The sequence below is a fragment of the Pristiophorus japonicus genome, chromosome 9 (genome assembly GCF_044704955.1).
Source record: "Pristiophorus japonicus isolate sPriJap1 chromosome 9, sPriJap1.hap1, whole genome shotgun sequence".
Classification (NCBI taxonomy): domain Eukaryota; kingdom Metazoa; phylum Chordata; class Chondrichthyes; family Pristiophoridae; genus Pristiophorus; species Pristiophorus japonicus.
Genome location: NC_091985.1, coordinates 66,912,965 through 66,933,981, shown reverse-complemented (window position 1 = coordinate 66,933,981; position 21,017 = coordinate 66,912,965). Strand labels below are relative to the sequence as shown.

The following is a 21,017-nucleotide window of genomic DNA, read 5'->3' as shown; positions in this document are numbered from 1 at the left end:
GTCGTTAGCGCAATGTTGATATATTTTTCTGGAGTATTTCTGCTGCTGTATTCTAATAATAGCAGCCAACACTTCATTTCAGGAGTTTGGTTGGAGGTACCCGAGAGTGCGTCAGGTTAGCAGGGAACCCCATACAGAAGGGTTTGAAAGCCACTGTAATACAGACGTCCAAATTTAATAACAATCTTACCTGAAGTACAATTAATGCACCAGGCAGAATATATATATATATATATATAATTACCTCTTGCTACCTGGTTTCGACAGGCACGAAGAGACTGAAAGAGGCTGAATCCATCTATTGTCACAAGGGCAGCTGGATATAGAATACTCAATTCTTCATGCTTAGAAAATGAAAATCATAATTCCAGTTAGTAATCCATCAAGACATCATTGGAGCAAATTACTAAATTATCTTAAAAACACTTGCTGATAGCATTTAAAACAACATACCGTCTCAACAAGTTGGACCAGAGATTGTCAGCCATTGGGGTGGTGAAACAAAGCTGGTCAGCTTTATGCTAGGTATTTTTAGACACTGAGCAGATCTACCTTTTCAGACACTAAGCATTTTTGCAACAAATCAAGCACTAAAATCTTCTCTCATTTTCCCACTCAGAATGTTTCAAGCAAGAGTGCAAAGCAGCTGTCTTCTCATCTAACAGAACCCTGTTTGCATTGTTCTTTTATTGATCAACTTGCTTTTATAATCTTCTCTTGGGTCATCTCTCCACTGTAAGAAGTTCATTCCTCTCTGTCCCTCCCCATCCCCGCTGCCACCACAGGTTAATTGGATTCGATGGATATTGTCATAGAATGGCAGGTTGGAACTGCAATTGTACAATACAAGGTCTTCAATACCTCTCTGAACATATGGTGCACATGTCACTTCCATGCAATGCAATGCTACCTTCACAAAAATTAACTAACGTGTTAGAGAATTACTTTAAACGATTCTCTCTTCCCGCCCCCCCCCCCACCCACGTTTCACCAAGTTTAGCCCATTTCACTGAAGTGAGTTGTGGCTCTCATTTCCGATGAATAATTGTTCAGTGTACTGTTTTGTACCAAGGATTGCATTATCCAATGTATAGGATAACATCTGCCAAATATAACATTTTATTAGGCTTATCTTTTTTTTAAAAATCCAATCCTAAAACCTTGCAAGCTACTACACAAATATTACAATGTGAACATAGAACATAGAAACAGAGAAATTTACAGCGCAGAAGGAGGCCATTTCGGCCCATCGTATCCGTGCCGGCCGACAAAGAGCCACACGGCCCTTGGTCAGCAGCCCTAAAGGTTACATATAAACCTATGAACAATGACGGAAAGGCAAAGGGCACCCAGCCCAACCAATTTGCCTCACCACAATTGCGACACCCCTTATACTAAAACATTCTCCACTCTACCCCAACTGGAGCCATGTGATCTCCTGGAAGAGGCAAAAATCAGATAAAAACCCAGGCCAATTTAGAGAGAAAAAAATCTGGGAAAATTCTTCTCCGACCCATCCAGGCGATCAAAACTAGTCCAGGAGATCACCCTGGCCGTATTCGATTCCCTGTAGAACTTACCATTATATCTGCTCCGTCCAACAAAAGGTCATCCAGTCTAATCCCAATTACCAGCTCTAGGTCCATAACCCTGCAGGTTGCTGCACTTTAAGTGCCCATCCAACCATCTCTTTAAAAGAAGTGAGGGCTCCTGCATCCACCACTCTTCCAGGCAGCGAGTTCCAGAGCCCCACAACCCTCTGCGTAAAGAAGCCCCCCGTCAAATCCCCTCTAAACCTTCCACCAATCACCTTAAAACTATGCCCCCTTGTAATAGACCCCTCCACCAATAGAAATAGATCCTTACTATCCACTATGTCCAGGCCTGAAAACAAACAATGAATATGTACTTGTGAATATGCAAAAAGGCTCCTTGACCTAACCCCATTATGTTGAACTACACCACTTCGGTGTAACCTAGTCATACTTTGAAATACTTCAGGGTAAATCTAAACTTTCAATAAAAATTGTCATTTTTCCAGCACTTATACTGATCTCTTTACAGCAGAGTATCAGGCATCCAATAAATATTAATCCAACACGCAATCAGATACCATTTTCCATTCATGAGTATTGTATATGCATTATATAATTAGATCTCGTTAATAGAGCATCTTAGCCAACCAATTTTTAAAATGCTTTGTAAGTACTCACCTGCTCTGTCACACCCGGATGTCTGGGAATCTCATAAGTCCGACACTTCAACTGCAGGACTGGGTCTTCATTTAAAAGTTGTGCTAAAAGGAGAACGCCATTCTACAAAATAAATTAAAATGAAGAATGAAGATAATTCTTCCAACAGCATGGAAAGAAATAATATTTGCTACTGTCTGCTTTTTTGAGCGGACAACCAGCTTTATGGCACCATCAACTTCACTCGCTTCTGGTACATGCTGGGTGGGATTGTGGGTAGCATGAATCGCCATCATTCTCCATTTTAAAATTCAATAACTTTGAATCAAACCCTGTGAGGCAAGGGTAGTCGTTTTCCCCGAGATGGAAGTGTGGAACCAATCAACGGGGCGTGAGGTGGACGAGAGTGGAGCAGGTGAGGGCCAAGGGGAAATGAATTATGAGAGCATCTGAGAAAGGACTGAGCAAATAGCTCCTGGGACACAAATACAAACAAGACAGGATAATGAGTGAACCACACCATGGGACACAGGGCCAGATCAGAACAGGACTTCACATTAGCCAATTTCCAATCTACTGGCACTTCACCAGTGTCCAGGACTGTAACTCCCTCATAATGATTGTCAATGCCGTGCAAATCTTCTCCATATCCACTCTCAGCACCCAGGGATAATTACCATCTACCCCTGGGGACTCCATATTTTTGATCTCTTCAAGCCTGTGTAGGACTGGCATTTACTTTGCTTCAGATATCCCAGTTTTGGAAGAGCATGTTGCTCATGTCTTCCCTGGTGATTACTTCTTCCAAATAGTAAAGCAGAATATTTACTATTTCGTGCTCATTCACAGTTTCAAGCACATTTGCATATTCTAGCATTTTCACATTTTGTCCGACTGCCTTCTTACTGCCACATAAAAATAATTTTATACTTTTAGCCTCTACACTGTGCGTTCAAAGATGATCAGCTTTGATCCTTTAATCAATCAACTTTTCAGTGTGTTTCTGCAATTTCTTTCACTCATCCCAGTGAATCCCTCTCCATTTCTCTGCTACAGAATCTTTAATTATCACCCAAATCCCTGCATACTTTTCCGGTATGCTTTGTTTGAAGTTCTCCAATGAGGTTTCTGCTCTCACAAGAACAGCTATAACAAAAATCACATATGACCACATCTATGACTGCGATTACTTAATTTTAAGACACAGAGCAAGAATGAAACACACATACATTAAGAGCACAACAGAAAGGGAAGGAGATGGAGTCACAGGGTAACTGAAAGAGGGGTGGCGAGAAATGGAAAGTAGCTTTGAACTGCCTGCAGCCTTTTAAAGGCTGCAGCAGAACTGTATTTTCCTCCCTCCTAACAGTAGTCGGGAAAAAAAAAACAGTAGTAAGCCGATTAGGTGCAGTATTACCACCCCAAAGTTACCTTGCATAGCAAATAAAAGAATAAATTGTAGGTTCGCAGGAGATTAACATTGGTCTACTGCAAACCCAACAGAAGGAAAATCCAGACTTAAAAATCAGCTCAATCAAACATGGTGTGATGACTAATAGCCTGCTTCAGCCCCAGAAAATGGCTAGGAAAGACAATGGTGCCAATGGCAAGAAAGCAGAGTTTGTGGCAATGACCAAAGATGATAGTTTTGGTCTTTCCGATGCTGAGTTAGACAAAGTTGTGCTTCATTCAGGACTTGACAGCAGATAAGCAATCCAACGACAGAAGTAGTCGAGGGGTCAAGAGAAGTGGAGAGATAGAGGTAGAGGTGGTCAACCATATTGAATGCCAAATAAAATTAAGAAGGATGAGGAGGGACACTGTCACAGGTCCAGAGAATGTCATACATGAATTTGGCTAGAGTTGTTCCGATGCTGCGAAAAGGGTAGAAGCTCGGCTGGAGGGATTCAGAAGACTTCCACAAGAGATGGACACAAGAGCTGGGAAGTGACAACATGTTTAAGGCCCTTCGAGAGAAAGGAAAGTTGGATATGGGGCACTATCTTTAGCATTTGAATATCTCTCGTTTTTTAGTGACTAGAACTAGATATAGTATTCAAGGTGTGATTACGCAGAGCACTAAAGTTTGATCATTACCTCCTGACTTGTATTCCACTGTTTTAATATTGGTTGGACATATTTAGCATTGAGCCCCAAGAGGTAACTTTCAGTTTCATCTTCAGCAATTTCAACACCACCATGCAGTATGCGTGCCATCTAATGTTTCCTTCCCATGTGCAGCACTTTTCACTTGTCTACATTAAATTTCAACTGCCATTATTCTGCCTATATATTATTTTGCCCAACTCATTGTCATTTCTGAGCTACCTCCTCCAGTTACACTGCCCTTCCTCGTTTGGTACTGTCTGCAAAAGTGATCACTTTGCTTTCAGTTTCTGAATCCAGATAGTTTATGTAAATTAGAAATCATAATGGTCCCAGCACCGAACTGAGGTATTCCACTTGGAACATCCCTCCACTGACATAACTCCTTTAACAAGTACTTGTTGCTTCCTATTCTTTGGGCAGTCCCTTATCTATTTCCAGGGATATAGCCTGACAGTTTTGAGTTCAAGGACTTTTGCATGGAACTTAATCAAATGCCTTTTAGAAGTCAAGAGTCACTACATCACTGGGCTTTCCATAATCCACTTGGGTTGTCACTTCGTTAAAAAAGTTATGGAGGTTGATCAGACAGGATCTTCCTCCGCTGAAGCCACACTGACGGCTATTAACTTGGTTACTGGTTTCCAGATGATCTTCAAGCTCTCTGCTGATATTTCTTCCATCATTTTGCATGGAATATAATTTAAGTGAGCACATGCCCCTTTCTCTCTACAGAATTTGTACAGGCCATTTTTCCTTTTTATTTCACTAATAATTTGTTTGTTAATTCCTTTAGAACCATATTTGCTTCATCTTAGTGGATTTTGAGAATGTCTTTATCCCACATGTTCCACGTTATATTTTTTTTTTTTAAAAAGTGTTTTACTTGTCTTCTACTGAAATGTTGCTAAACAACCTCCCACAATTTATTTGCTTCAATTGTGTCTCATTTCATTGAAATCAGCTCTTTTAAAGTTATATATCTTGCTCTGAATATTGGCTATTTCTGACTCCCAGATCATGTTAAGCTTCAACATTCTGTGGTCACCGTCCCCACGGGTGCCAAGACTTAAATTTCTTGTACATTTTCTAGATTAATGAAGATCAGATCAAGGTGAGCATTGACCTCCATGGCTTCTTGGATGTACAGGGTCAAGAGCAGTCATGCAATACATCTACCAACTCTGACTAAACCATTTCTGTTTCCCAGTTTATATTAGGTTCCAGTGGAGCAAAAACACCAGCATGGACTGGTTTGACTGAATGGCCTGTTTCTGTGCTGTATATTCTATGCTGTATATGTCATGTCATGTCATTTTATGCAGGTTGATTGAAGTCTTCCTTTAAAATCACTTTCCTGTTTTCACATACCCATCTTATCTCTTCAGTGCAAACTGTCCTCCTTCTGCTGACCAGAGTGTAAGCGTGGAGTTTTTTTTTAAGCATTAGAGATGTTTAACCAGAGTAGTTCATTTTGAAGCTCATGTTTGGATTCCCCCACACCAAAATTAAAATCTGAATTCATTACCTCGGTGTAAAATCGTACATATCCAGAGGTAAAACCAACAATTATACATGTCCAGTCTGGTCGTCCTGTGGAACTTCTGTTAACCATAACAAAGAGTTTTATTTAGTTCAGCATTTTTCACAGTTAAATCATACACTGCACTGCAACAAATTTTTCAAAATCATTAATATAAAATTCTAGGGTATATTCGCACTATAGCTGCAGCTCTGGCAATTTTGCTTCAACAGTGCTATAATTATCATGTAAATCAGCCCAAATCCAAAGTCCAGGCACAACTGATCCTAGAAATGAGAAAAGAGCATAAACTTTCAAACATCCTCATATATAGACGTTGTGTCAGAGGATTTCAGGCTTGCTAGTGTTCAAGGAGAGTGAAAAGGGATAATCCAGGTAACTATAGTTTAGTCAGTCAGTTTATCAGTAATGGGTAAGTGTTGAGAAGCCATAGTACAGGATAAGGTTAATACTCCCGTAGAAAGGCACGGGTTAATTAAGGACAGATAACACAGCTTTGTAAAAAGCAAGTTGTGTCTGACAAATTTGAGCAATCAACATTATCTTTTCAGAATAGAAATTACAGTGGGTGCTGAATATATGGATTTGCGAAAGGAGTTTGAGGAGGAGCCAAATGGAAGCTTGATAAATTAAGGCATACGGTATTAAAGGAATGTGGCAGTATGGATAGAACGTTAGCTGACAAACTGAAAATAAAGAATGGCAGCTATCAGATTTTTTAGACCGGAGGCATATTATATATATCAAAATTTGCAAATACCATAAGAATTGTGTATGGGTTAACTGAACATGACTAAGCAACTTCATGAGCACAGGCAGGTAGTAAATAGGGCAGATAAATTAAGAAATGGGAGGTTCATGCAACGCAAGTCGAGGTTAATGTTCATCTCAAACAAGAGGTAGCATCCCATCCACCCCGCCCCACCCACAACCTTCAACTGCGCCACCATTGCTGAGCCCCACACATTTTAACAGACCAAAATCTGACAATCATAAAGGTTTCAATTGACAGCAATAAAAGCAATGCTGGCTAACAAGACTCTGGCTAGAAAAGGGTTACATATACTGTTAAGTTTGGTTAAATAGCATATTTTTAGTTAGATCTTGGAATACTGTAATATTCTCATTCAAACAGCATATTTTCCAAATGGACTTGTTAATTATTTTAGTTTGTTTTGCTATCTTTACACATACTGGCTGCATATTGCTTTACAGCCATTGTTAGTAACTGTCTAGAAAGAAATCTGGGTATAATAGGTCTTTTTGCTAAGTTTTAGACTAGCTAATAAACCAAAGATGAAATGATTGCATAACTATTATACATGGAATGATTCTTTTATGTTCAATTCCACAAGCAGAATTTTCTGAAAGAAAATATTAACATTGCTCATATGGCAAAAAACCCCAGATCAACTGCAATCAAGAGGTATTTAGCGAACATTTCATTTACTTTGATCAAACTTACGTAGCTGTACAAGGATCCAAGACTAAAAATGCTTACCTCTTCTGGCTTGCTAGTGGAATGCAAATAGCACTACTGACACATTCACTGAAGAAAAAGGAAACACAAAAAGTAATCAAATTAGATGTCACATGTCAATGGCAAATCACAGATCTCAAGTGGAGCAATAATCTTACTACAAAGAAATCAGACAGCTGAAATCTTGGTTTAGTGAACCAGTTCACTCAGACAATTCTTTTCCAATACAAGCCATACAGGCTTTTTTGTTTATATTAAATATATAATTTTGATATATAAAAAGGAGACAGTACCTCACACCAATTCTGTGAATCATAATTTCTATTGCTGGAAAGTGGCTCAAGCAAGCCAAACACAACTAAACCCATCAGCTCAGCCATCAGAGTCCACTCTGGTTTATAGCATTAGAAAACTCGATCACAGAAACTCTGGGAGACAGGTTTCAGCAGGCCACTGTGGTCTACTTGTTTAATATCTATCTATACATTATCAAATCTTATATATGGCACACACTTCCAGTACACATTAACCTTGCTTCCTGGGTCATGATTTTGCAATGTTAAAACCCATGTTAATATATCATAATGGGAAAATCTTAAGAGGCTGAAATTGGTGGACATAGCGCCGCGGACATACTGCCCAAAATCATTTTTTAAATTATTTCTAATTTTTTTTGATTGATTTATTGGTTGATTTATTGATGTTTTTATCATTTATTATTGATGGCTCTTTATTTGTAAATCTGAAGTGTTTAATGTTCGTAAACTTCCATTTAAACCCCCCCCACGCCTGATTTGTAACCTACGCCTGATTTTCTAAAGTGTAGACAAGGTTTTTTTGAGCATACAAAAATCTTCACTTACACCATTCTAAGTTAGTTTGAAGTAAGTTTTCACTGACGAAACTTTGAAAACAGGCGTAAGTGGCCGGACACGGCCCCTTTTGAAAAAAATATTCTGTTCCAAAGTGAAAGTGTTCTAACTGACTAGAGCTGGAGCAAACTAAATGGCGAGAATTCCGATTTCTAAGATACTCCGTTCTACACCAGTTGCTCCTAAAAATCAGGAGCAAATCATGTCGAAACTTGGGGCCAGTGTGTGTAAATCATGGAAAATACTCAGCAATGACGTTTGGTATAAAATGCAGAAGTCTACTCCAACATACCCATCATCCAATAACTCACTGGGGTTCCTCACTGTCCTTTCATAGAATCATAGAGGGATTACAGCATTGAAGACCATTCGGCCCATACCGGCTCTCTGCAAGAACACTTCAGCTAGTCCCACTCTCCTGCCCTTTCCCCATGGCCCTGCAATTTTTTTCTTCTTTCAGGTACTCATCCAACTCACTTTTGAAAGCAGTGATTAAGTCTGCCTCTACCACCCTTTCAGGCAGTGCATTCCAGATCCTGACCACTCCCTGTGTAAAAAAAGGTTTTTCTTGTATCACCTTTGGTTCTTTTGCCAATCACCTCAAATCTGTGTCCTCTGGTTCTCGATCCTTCTGCCACTGGGAACAGTTTCTCTCCATCTACTGTGTCTAGGCCCATCATGATTTTGAACACTTCTATTAAATCTCCTCTCAAGTTTCTCTGCTCTGACAACAACCCCAGCTTCTCCAGTCTATCCAGATAACTGAAGTCCATCATCCCTGGAATCATTCTCAAATCTTTTCTTCACTCTCTCCAAGGACTTCACATCCTTCCTCGTGTGGTGTTCAGAATTGGACTCAATACTCCAATCGAGGCTGAATCAGTGTTTTATACAGGTTCTGCATAATTTCACACTTTTGTACTCGATGTCTCTATTCATGAAGCCCAGGATCCCATAAGGTTTTTTTTAAAACCACTTTCTCAACCTGCCCTGCCACCTTAAATGATTTGTGCACTTATAGCCCTGGGTCTCTCTGTTAATGCACCCCTTTTAGAATGGTACCCTTTCGTCTATATTGCCTCTCATTACGAAAGTGCATCACTTCACACTTTTCTGCGTTAAATTTCATCTGCCACGTGTCTACCCATTCCACCAGCCTGTCTATGTCATCCTGAAGTCCATCACTATCCTCCTCATTGTTCACTATACTTCCAAGTTTTGAGCCATTTGCAACTTTTGAAATTGTACCATTTACAACCATATCCAAGTCATTAATATATATCAAGAAAAGCAGTGATCCTGATACCGACCCCTGGGGAACACCACCTTCCTCCAGTCCAAAAAACAACCAACCATTCACTAGTATTCTGTTTCCTGTCACTAAGCATGGATAAGAAATTGGCTGTCACTGTCACTTTTATTCCATGGGCTTTAACTTTGCTGGCAAGCCTATTATGAGGTACTTTGACGAATGCCTTTTGGAAATCCATGTACACCACGTCAACCACATTGCCCTCATCAACCCTTTCTGTTACCTCATCAAAAATCTCAATCGAGTTGGTTAAACACGATTTGCCTTTAGCAAATCCATGCTTGGTTTTCCTTAATTAATCCACACTTGTCCAAGTGGATTTTGTCCCTGATCATCATTTCTAAAAGCTACCCCACAACCGATGTTAAACTGACCGGCCTATAGTTGCTAGGTTTATCTTTACACCCTTTTCTGAACATTTGCAATTCTCCAGTTGTACATTGTATTTCTATCTTCCAGAAAATTACTTTTTTGGGCTACAACTTAGATTCACATCAGTACTAATTTGCAATCAGAAATCAATTTTAGGTAAATCAAATTCTCCCCATCTCCAAGTTGTTTGTTTCCATAATTTAAACTGACCTCTGAAGCACCATCATTTGAACTGAAGCAATTACAATTTGCTCCCAATGTTGTGGGCAAAGGGAGAAAAGCGGAGTGGGAAATTGCTCCTAAAATAGATGCAAGCTATTGCCTTCTATCAATTAGATCAATAACTACATGGTATCCACTAATATTTGTTGGCCCCAATGTGCTGCAGAGTGATACACCATTAGTTCTGAGGTATATAGTAATCAAAAAAATCTATAATTGCTATTAAACTTTTTAATTATAATTTCAAGGAAATACAATAAATTTTAGCCATGTTACTCACTGAATATAAATAAAATTGATTCAAAATTACTATCCAGGGACAAATAAAACAAATCAATACCAAGGTTAACAGTGATCATAATTTACAGCTCTTCTTCCAATGTGGAAGTTCTACAAGTCACAAGTACTGTGGACTGTAAATTGAAGGTTTTTAAAAATAAATGAATTCATAATCATTAATAAGACCTGCTGTTTAATCTGCAGTGCCTAACACCAAGTAGATCCCCACGAGTACCACTAAATTAATTCTAACAATGAACTTGGTTGTTAGTACTTATGAAGTTTTTCTCCACACCACCCTTGGATTTTATGTTCTCCCTGGGTCGTATACCATTTCTCGACAGACGCAAGCAGGTAAAGCAGATGAGCTGTCCGTAGGCCTCGGCTGTTCAAGCGCGCTTATAAATGGACGATGACAGCCGAGAGCGTCTCGTTTCTAGAATTAGTCTCCAAAGCATCTGTTTTTTTGCTCTGCATTTCTCCTCTCCTATGGCATCTCAAGAAGAGGAACATGCATACAGGGAATCGTAATGCAAAATAAATCACCATTTTGCAACACAGCACATTGGGGTACCAACACAAAACTCTATGAATCACCATCTTCATATCTAAACATTTTATTGGCAACTGAATGAGAAGACACATCTGCACAAAGTGTATTACACAAAGATTTCTTTCAAAGATTCACCTGTACACAGTACTTCCCTTGCAGATCATTGTTCTTTTAAATGAATACTGTGATCAAAATACCACAATTAACTTCAGAATTCTGACCAAAATATGCTTACCCTTCTTCAACATTCAAAGTACCACTCCAGGTAACACAATACTGCATTTCATCTTTACCCTTTTCATTGGGTTTCCATTTGGCTAAAAAGAACCAAATATTAAAAAAATTAAAATTCATAAATTGGAAACAACTTATTTTTACAAGCAGAACTAACTAATTTAAAAAAAAATCACACCATCTTAAATAGATTTTGAATTATACAGTTTTGTATTCCAACAAAAAAGTAAATTAATAAGCCTCAAAAGGATTTTTTAAAAATTATATGCAAACACAAATGTTCACAAAAGGACTAATACTTACGCACGAGAAAGACAGCTTTCTGGTCCCTTGCTATCACCATTAGATCATTTGTTGGTGACAGTGAGATCACACAGTCCTGAAGCCATGACACTATAGGTGCCTTACTTGTGGAATTATCTTCCTTCTGTAATAAATTTCAGTACTAAAAGTAAATACATTAATAGTGCCCCAGTGGAAAACAAAACAAGTTTGAAACAGTTTCACAATGGTTGCCATTTACACTCTGAAATGATAACTGAAGTGTCCTTAAAGAAAAATCAGGGATTTTAACTTCAGACCAAATGAGCAACAACGATTTTGGACAGTGGGTGATAAAAGAATCTTACAAAGAGCTGAAAATTAAGTTGTTGAAGGACATAGCAGGATCAGAAATAGATTGCAAATAAGTCAGAGTTTCAACTGTACAAGGAACACACTGGTTGCGAACCAATTTACTAAAGGAGAGCCAATGTGATTGGTGAATAGGATTTGTGTGTTTATGAGGATTGACCAGTGTGAAATCACTTAAATGGACTTGGCTGTTGAGACAACAGGAATCAGTTGGAGAAGAGTACATTAGGGGAGGTATAGTAGGAGGGGGTGGAGGAGAACAAAAATAGTAGAATAGTAGATGGACACAGAATAACAGTGTCACATTGTTTTCATGCACAGGATAATACAGTTATTCAGGAAGAGGCAGGAGAAATGGAATGAAAGTCAAAGCAGCTTAATCAAACAAAGGAAAAGCTGTGAAGAAAAAGGTTAAAAGAGCAGAACAGGTTATTCAACTTTGACATATGGCCAGTTACTTTTGTTATAAAGATCAAGTTAATAGATGGATGATTTGTTTACCTAGAGCAAAATTACAGATGGTGAGGAGGAGGATGAGCCAACACAGGGTGTGGGCCACAACCCTCCCTCACCCAAGTTCTGGCAATCAGCCCTCAAACATTACAATTCAGTCCTATTTGAATTTCTTAGTTCCTGGTGTATTTGTTTGAACCTTGTGGGCCTGGTGGTTTGAATAGTGCTCTTCACACTGTTGTGTCATTGGTGGATTTATCCTAAATCAGAGCACCAAAATCTGTTAAAATTAACATCCCAAAATTGGGGAACATAGAATAAAAATGTATGTGGCCTGAGGTATGTGTGTTATGTATCGATGTTGCCCATGAAAGCAAAAACCTTTGACAACCCTGGATCAATGCACTAAGTGGAAGAAGAGTAACAAGTGATTGTTCAGATGGAAATTTAGGCTAAATTCAGCAATCCTATACTACCAGCAGGAAACGGTGTCCAAAGGGACTGCAGATCAGAAAGTTGGCAATACAATGTTCTAGCCATATCTTTAAGCCTTGCACACCTGCAAGTGAGGCGAATCATTAATTTGCCCTCCAATGTCATGCAGGAAGACAGGTACTCAAATCACAGTTTAAGCAGATTGCCAGAAAACTCAAAAGTTAAGGGCTGTAAAACTGTACATTCAGAGCGAGTACTAAACTCTGGAAAAGGGATGAGTTCAAAAACAGCAGTAAAGAGGTAGCCAGCTAGCTGGTGCTGGACAAATTATTTCAGCCAAATGCTGCAAGCGCAATTTATAACACCAGCTGATGGCCACCTGTTTACTGCTGTTTTTGAACTCATCTCTTTTCTAGAGTCCAATACTCGCTCTGAATGTACAGCTTTACAGCCCTTAACTTTTGAGTTTTCTGGCAATTTGCTTAAACTGAGATTTACCCACCAATCCCACAAGGCTCAATGAGGTATCAATTGGAATTTTTAAAAAACTGATGATTTGGTCTTACAGTTTCTTTCAATTCACCATCTTCCCATGCTCCCCAGTCTTCATCTTCCCAGCTATGTTCTTTATCTATAAAAGGAAAATAAAAATCTATGCATTAATTATGGTCTGCACATTTAAAGTGATTTCAATAAGGAATCAATCGGATTAATGGAGCACGTCGCCTTATAATTGTGGAAGAGTTAGGGTGCATTACACCCAAACAGCAGCAACAGTGCAATGCAGCTTCATGTTGAACTGACACTGCACTTGTAGTGTAAATGCAGCCTGAATCTGGAATCACAGGAACATACGAAAAGGAGTAGGCCAATCAGCCCCTCGAGTCTGTTCTGCCATTCAATGAGATCATGGCTGATCTATGATCTAACTCCAGATACCCGGCTTTGGCACATATCCCTTCATACCTTTGGTTAACAAAAAACTATCAATCTCCTAGTTAAAATTAACATTTAATCAAGCATCAATTGCCGTTTGTGTCAGAGTTTTCCAAACTTCTACCATCTTGGGCTGGAATTTCCCCAACCTTGCGCCGGGTTTTGAGACGGCATTTCGCCATTTTGGGTGGAAAACGGTGCGGCGGGAAATTCCCTGAAGTCTTGCACCGGCAGTTTTGAAATATCGCTGGGGAGTGGACTGCCAGCTGCAAGACTGGAAAAAACGCTTTTACCCGATATTTGGTTCAGCGGTAACCCATAGATAGGGCCAAAAAAAAGTCAAGGAAAAACCTGTCGTGCAGTCCTTGGAACAGCAGTAGGTATGAAAACCTGCAAAAAAGGTTTTCCAATTATCCATGCCGTTTTTTTGGTGGGCACCATTTTTTTTTGGAGTACATTTAAATCTCCAAGTTTCCCCAAAGTTTCTGCGCTCGCTTAATTCACTGAGGTAGGATTTCTTTAGGCTAAGATTTTTTTTACCTCATTGGTGTATCTTGCTACCCATGTCGATTCTGGCCATTTAAGCAAGTTTGACCAGCTCCGATTTATTCCAGTTTTTCTTAGGACGGCGTATGTTACCATTCTGGAAAAACCTTCTGGGCAGTTAACAGAATCAGTGCAGCAGATGCAGTTCCACGGCTGGGACAGCAGCAGCAGAGAGGGAAAGAGAGGGGAGAGGAGAGGTGAGGTGGTCAGGGTTAGCAGTGGCACCCGGCACAGGATGGAGGCCTTTCGGCCAGGGCTAGCAGTGGCAACTGGCAAAAGGGGTGGGGCGGGGGGATAGACTTTTGGCATAAACTCTAGTAATTTAATCATGGTAAGCTGCTGCAATGTGCAAGGTGTGTGTGCAGGTTGCTGTGAGCTGGTCAGAATGTGTTGTATATTTCATTTTCCAACTGCAGCGTTTCCTACGTTACCCTGGCAACCCGATCTTTTTGGCGCAGATCTTAGGCTCCACTCCCAAAGCTAAAGGACAGGCTACGTGGCGCCAAAATCAATAATTCAAACAGGGAAAGTAGGAGTTTTGTTTTCTGCCGCAGTTGGGCCCCAAAAAAACGGTGGTAACTCTGCAAGTACGCCAAAAAACAGCATTGGGAAAAATGGAGCCCATTGTTTTTATTTTTTTTAATTCTTTTGCAGCGATTCGCTAGAAAAGGGCGTGACTTTTTTCCCAAAAAAATAAACAATCATAAAGTGTTTTCCCCCCTCCCAACGGTATCAGCCTTGGAGAAAAGTTGCAAAAAATTTACAGTTTGCACCACGAATCCTCCTGCAATGCCGATTTTCCCCACTGGGCGGGCCTCGAAATCATAGCGGCGTTATAGTGGGTTTTTTGGTGGAAAAAAACCGCTATGACCAAAAAACGAATTTCTAGCCCAACGGGTGTAGAAGTGTTTCCTGAATGGTCTGGCTCTAGCTTTTAAAATCCCCAATCAGCGGAAATAATTTCTCTCGATCGACCCTATCTGTTCCCCTTAATATAAGAAATAATGGAGGCTTGTAATAAAGGAATGGCAATAATCATGGGTGATTTTAACCTTCATATTGATTGGACGAAGCAAATTGGCCATGGTAGCCTTGCGGAGGAGTTCAGAGTGTGTATCTGGGATAGTTTCCTTGAACAGTACGTTGTGCAACCAACCAGGGAGCAGGCGATTTTAGATCTAGTACTGTGTAATGAGGCAGGATTAATAAATTATCTCAGAGTAAAAGATCCTCTAGGAATGAGTGACCAGAATATGGTTGAATTTCAAATTCAGTTGGAGGGTGAGAAAGTTAGTTCTCAAACCAGGGTCCTAAGCTTAAATAAAGGAGAATACAAAGCTATGAGGGCAGAATTGGCTTAAGTGGACTGGGAAAATAGATTAAAGTATGGGACAGTTGATGAGCAATGGCAGACATTTAAGGAGATATTTCATAACTCGCAACAAAAATATATCCCAAGGAGCAAGAAATATAAAAACAGATAATAAGAGTTTCTACAGGTACATTAAAAGGAAAATAGTGGCTAAAGTAAATGTTGGTCCCCTGGAGGATGAAACTGGGAAATTAATAATGGAGAATAGGGAAATGGCAGAGATGTTGAACAAATATCTTGTCTTGGTCTTCACGGTAGAAGACACTAAACACATCCCAATATTTGGATAATCAAGGGGCTATAGGGAGGGAGGAACTTAATACAATCACTATCACAAATGAAGTAGTACTGGGTAAAATAATGGGACTAAAGGCCGACAAGTCCACATGACCTGATGGCTTACATCCTAGGGTGTTAAAAGAAATGGCTACAGAGATAGTGGATGCATTGGTTGTAATCTACCAAACCTCCCTGGATTCTAGAGCGGTCCCAGCAGATTGGAAAACTGCAAATGTTACGGCCCTATTCCAAAAAGGAGGCAGACAAAAAGCAGGAAACTATACACCAGTTAGTCTAACAGCTGTCATTGGGAAAATGCTGCAGTCCATTATTAAGGAAGCAGTAGCAGGACATTTGGAAAAGCATGATTTAATCAAACAGAGTCAACATGGTTTTATGAAAGGGAAATCATGTTTGACAAATTTGCTGGAGTTCTTTGAGGATATAACGAGCAGAGTGCATAAGGGGGGGACCAGTGGATGTGGTGTATTTGGATTTCCAGAAGGCATTTGATAAGGTGCCACATAAAAGGTTACTGCACAAGATAAAAGCTCACGGGATCGGTGGTAATATATTAGCATGGATAGAGGATTGGCTAACCAACAGAAAAGAGAGTCGGGATAAATGGGTCATTTTCCAGTTGGCAAACAATGACTAGTGGGGTGCCGCAGGGATCGCTGCTGGGTCCTCAACTATTTAGAATCTATATTAATGACTTGGATGAAGGGAACGAGTGTAATGTAGCCAAGTTTGCTGATGATACAAAGATGGGTGGGAAAGCAAATTGTGAGGAGGACACAAAAAATCTGCAAAGAGATATCGACAGTCTAAGTGAGTGGGCAAAAATCTGGCACAAAAAGAGTATATGTGGGAAAATGTGAGGTTATCCACTTTGGCAGAAATAATAGAAAAGCAAATTATAATTTAAATGGAGAAAAACTGCTAAGTGCTGCAGTACAGGGTCCTTGTGCATGATGCACAAAAAGTTAGCATGCAGGTACAGCAAGTAATCCGGAAGGCAAATGGAATGTTGGCCTTTATTGCAAGGGGGATAGAGTATAAAAGCAGAGAAATCCTGCTACAACTGTACAGGGTACTGGTGAGGCCACACCTGGAGTACTACGTACAGTTAAGGAAGGATATACTTGCATTGGAGGCTGTTCAGACGGTTCACGAGGTTGATTCCGGGGACAAGGGGATTGACTTATGAAGATAGGTTGAGTAGATTGGGCCTCTCCTCACTGGAGTTCAGAAGAATGGGAGATGATCTTATTGAGCCCCCTCATTATCATATGTTTCAATAAGGTGGATGCAGAGAGGATATTTCCACTCATAGGGGAAATTAAAACTAGGGGACACAGCCTTAGAATAATGGACTGCCCATTTAAAACTGAGATGAGGAGAAATTTCTGAGGGTTGTAAATTTATGGATTTCTCTGCCCCAGAGAGTTGTGGAGGCTGGGTCATTGAATATATTTAAAGGCAGAGATACAGATTTTTGAGCGATTAGGGAGTAAAAGAGTTATGGGGAGCGGGCAGGGAAGTGGAGCCGAGTCCATGATCAGATCAGCCATAATCTTATTGAATAGCGGAGCAGGCTCAAGGGGCCAAATGGCCTACTCCTACTCCTATTTCTTATGTTCTTAATATCCTGAAAACTTCGATCAGATCACCCTTTAACCTTCTAAATTCAAGGGAATAATTTGTGTAATCTCTTCTCATAACTTAACCCTTGAAGTCCAGGTATCATTCTGGTAAACCTACGCTGCACTCCCTCCACGATCAATATATCCTTACTAAGATGTGGTGTCCAAAACGGTTCAGTACTCCAGGTGTGGTCTAACCAGGGTTCTGTACAGCTGCAGCATACCTTCTACCTCCTTGTACTCTAGATATAAAGGGCCAGCATTTCATTAGCCTTTTTGATTATTTTCTGCACCTGTTCATGACATTTTAATGATCTATGTACCTGAACCACCAAGTCACCTTGGACATCTACTGTTTTTAGTTTTTCATCATTTAGAAAGTACCCTGTTCTATCCGTTTAGGTCCAAAGTGGATGACCTCACATTTGCTTACACTGAAATCCATTTGCCATAGTTTTGCCCATTCACTTAATCTTTCAATATCCCTTTGTAATTTTATGCTCAGAATCAGTTAGAGCCTTCGCATCTGATTTACTCAAATTTTATGTTGTTAAAAAGCTAAAAACACTTTGCACAGACACTAAACTTGTAATTTGAATACACTATTAATTGGTTGAAACAGTCACTGAGATTCTATGATTCATTTTTGGATTATAAGACTGATAACAACCCATTAAAATGAATGGGTTTTGGCATTACAATTGGAAAACCTAGGCCCCTAAATCTTGGAGGTCAAGTTTCGGCCTGAGTTGCGCCTATTTTTTTTTTGGAGCAACCGGTTTAGAATGGAGCATCTTTGAAATTGCAATTCTCGGCATTTAATTTGCTCCAGTTCTAGTCAGTTCGAACAATTTCATTTTGGAACTGATTTTTTTTTCAAAGGGGGCGTGTCCGACCACTTACGCCTGTTTTGAAAGTTTAGGCAGCAAAATCTTACTCCAAACTAACTTAGAATGGAGTAAGTGTAGATTTTTGTACGCTCAGAAAAACATTGCCTACACTTAGAAAATCAGGCATTGGGAATGAAGGGGGGGGGGGGGGGGCGGTTGGGGAGAAGGGAAGTTTACAAACATGAAACACATCATTTTTACAAATAAAGAGCCATCATCAATAATAAATGATAAATCAATCAATAAATCAACCAAAAAAAAATCAAAAAAAATTAAAAAAGGAGGGGGGGGGGGGGAAGAGGAGAGGGAGGGGATCCGTTTATCCCGATTCTCTGCTTCCTGTCTGCCAACCAGTTCTCTATCCACGTCAATACATTACCACCAACACCATGTGCTTTAATTTTGCACACAAAAGCCTTTTGAAAGTCCAAATACACCACATCCACTGGTTCTCCCTGATCCACTCTACTAGTTACATCCTCAAAAAATTCCAGAAGATTTGTCAAGCATGATTTCCCTTTCATAAATCCATGCTGACTTGGACCGATCCTGTCACTGCTATTTCATCCTTAATAATTGATTCCAACATTTTTCCCACTACTGATGTCAGGCTAACTGGTCTATAATTCCCCGTTTTCTCTCTCCCTCCTTTCTTAAAAAGTGGTGTTACATTAGCTACCCTCCAGTCCATAGGAACTGATCCAGAGTCGATAAGACTGTTGGAAAATGATCACCAATGCATCCACTATTTCAAGGGCCATTTCCTTAAGTACTCTGGGATGCAGAAAATCAGGCCGTGGGGATTTATCGGCCTTCAATCCCATCAATTTCCCTAATACAATTTCCTGACTAATAAGGATTTCCTTCAGTTCCTCCTTCTCGCTAGACCCTCGGTCCCCTCGTATTTCTGGAAGGTTATTTGTGTCTTCCTTCGAAGACAGAACCAAAGTATTTGGTCAATTGGTCTGCCATTTCTTGATTCCCCATTATAAATTCACCTGATTCTGACTGCAAGGAACGTTTGTCTTCACTAATCTTTTTCTCTTCACATATCTAGAGAAGCTTTTGCAGTCAGTTTTTATGTTCCCAGCAAGCTTCCTCTCGTACTCTATTTTCCCCTGCCGAATTAAACCCTTTGTCCTCTTCTGCTGAATTCTAAATTTCTCCTCGTCTTCAAGTTTGCTGCTTTTTCTGGCCAATTCAGATGCCTCTTCCTTGGATTTAACACTATCCTTAATTTCCCTTGTTAGCCACAGTTGAGCCACCTTCCCAGTTTTATTTTTACTCCAGACAGGGATGTACAATTATTTAAGTTCATCCATGTAATCTTTAAATGTTTGCCATTGCCTATCCACTGTCAACCCTTGAAGTGTCATTTGCCAGTCTATGCTAGCCAATTTAAGTCTCATACCATCGAAGTGACCTTTCCTTAAGTTCAGGGCACTAGTCTCTGAATTAACTGTGTTACTCTCCACCTTAATAAAGAATTTTACCATATTATGGTCACTCTTCCCCCAAAGGGCCTCGCACAACAAGATTGCTAATTAGTCCTTTCTCATTACACATCACCCAGTCTAGGATGGCCTGCTCTCTAGTTGGTTCCTCGACATATTGGTCTCGAAAACCATCCCTTATACATCCCAAGAAATCCTCCTGCACTGTATTGCTACCAGTTTGGTTAGTCCAATCTATATGTAGATTAAAGTCGCCCATGATAACTGCTATACCTTTATTGCACACATCCCGAATTTCTTGTTTGATGCTGTCCCCAACCTCACTACTACTGTTTGGTGGTCTGTACACAAATCCTACTTGCGTTTTCTACCATTTGGTATTCCGCAGCTTTACCCATACATATTCCACATCATCCAAGCTAACGTCCTTCCTTACTATTGCGTTAATTTCCTTTTTAACCATAAACTTGGTGTGAGTTAGGACAGAGACGGCAGAGTTTTGGATGATCTCAAGTTTATGGAGGGTAGAACTAGGGAGGCCGACCATGTATATAAAAATAGCATTGGATATCCCAGCTGGTTAAAAGACAAATCATATTCATTTGAGGTCCAAGTTCCACAAAACTCTCCACAATGTTGTTACAATTCCTTGGTCGATCTGGCATTCAAAGAGAAGCACATGGAGTCTGAGGAATGGAACATTTTCTACATTTTTCACCCAAAGAGATTAGTCAACATTGTATATTTGAGACATCTTTTGTTCCCAGCACTAGCCATCTTTGGTTACCCTAGACTGTTAATCAATGCTTAATTTGGGCAGTTCTGGTCACGAGAAACATGAGATAGCCAACCATATTTCATTCATGACTCACAGTCAGATTAAACCATGAATGCCATCAATCTGGCCTGAATTTGAACCCACGAGCCAGAGACAAAGCACAGTATTTTAGCTGAATGCACCATCTAATTTCTCTCCCCCTGGAACACTATCATATACTGCACCATGAAAAATGGCCAATGCTGCAAGATAGGTGTATCACGCTTTACAAAGACACAAAGTTGCTACTGTAATGCAATAAATTCAGATGCAAAATTAAGGGGTGCAGCAAAACACTTCGGTTCTATTTAGTTGAGCGGCCCAGTAACTATGTGCTCATGGGAGAGTTTGCAAAGAGAGTGAGTCAAAGGGGCAATACATCACTCAGAAC

The 21,017-nt window shown here is 39.9% G+C and overlaps 1 protein-coding gene across 1 annotated transcript in view; it reads right to left on the bottom strand.

Moving 5' to 3' along the window:
* The window catches only part of rab3gap2 (RAB3 GTPase activating protein subunit 2 (non-catalytic)), a 127,667-nt gene that overhangs the window by 97,343 nt on the left and 9,307 nt on the right, over positions 1–21,017 (bottom strand). Inside the window, exons 2-8 of the mRNA XM_070889431.1 lie at positions 13,253–13,317; positions 11,469–11,592; positions 11,167–11,248; positions 7,343–7,390; positions 5,827–5,902; positions 2,214–2,315; positions 245–344 (exon numbers count right to left, since the gene is read on the bottom strand). Of these exons, the coding sequence (XP_070745532.1) occupies positions 245–344; positions 2,214–2,315; positions 5,827–5,902; positions 7,343–7,390; positions 11,167–11,248; positions 11,469–11,592; positions 13,253–13,317 (597 nt within the window). The remainder of the gene's footprint in view (positions 1–244; positions 345–2,213; positions 2,316–5,826; positions 5,903–7,342; positions 7,391–11,166; positions 11,249–11,468; positions 11,593–13,252; positions 13,318–21,017) is intronic.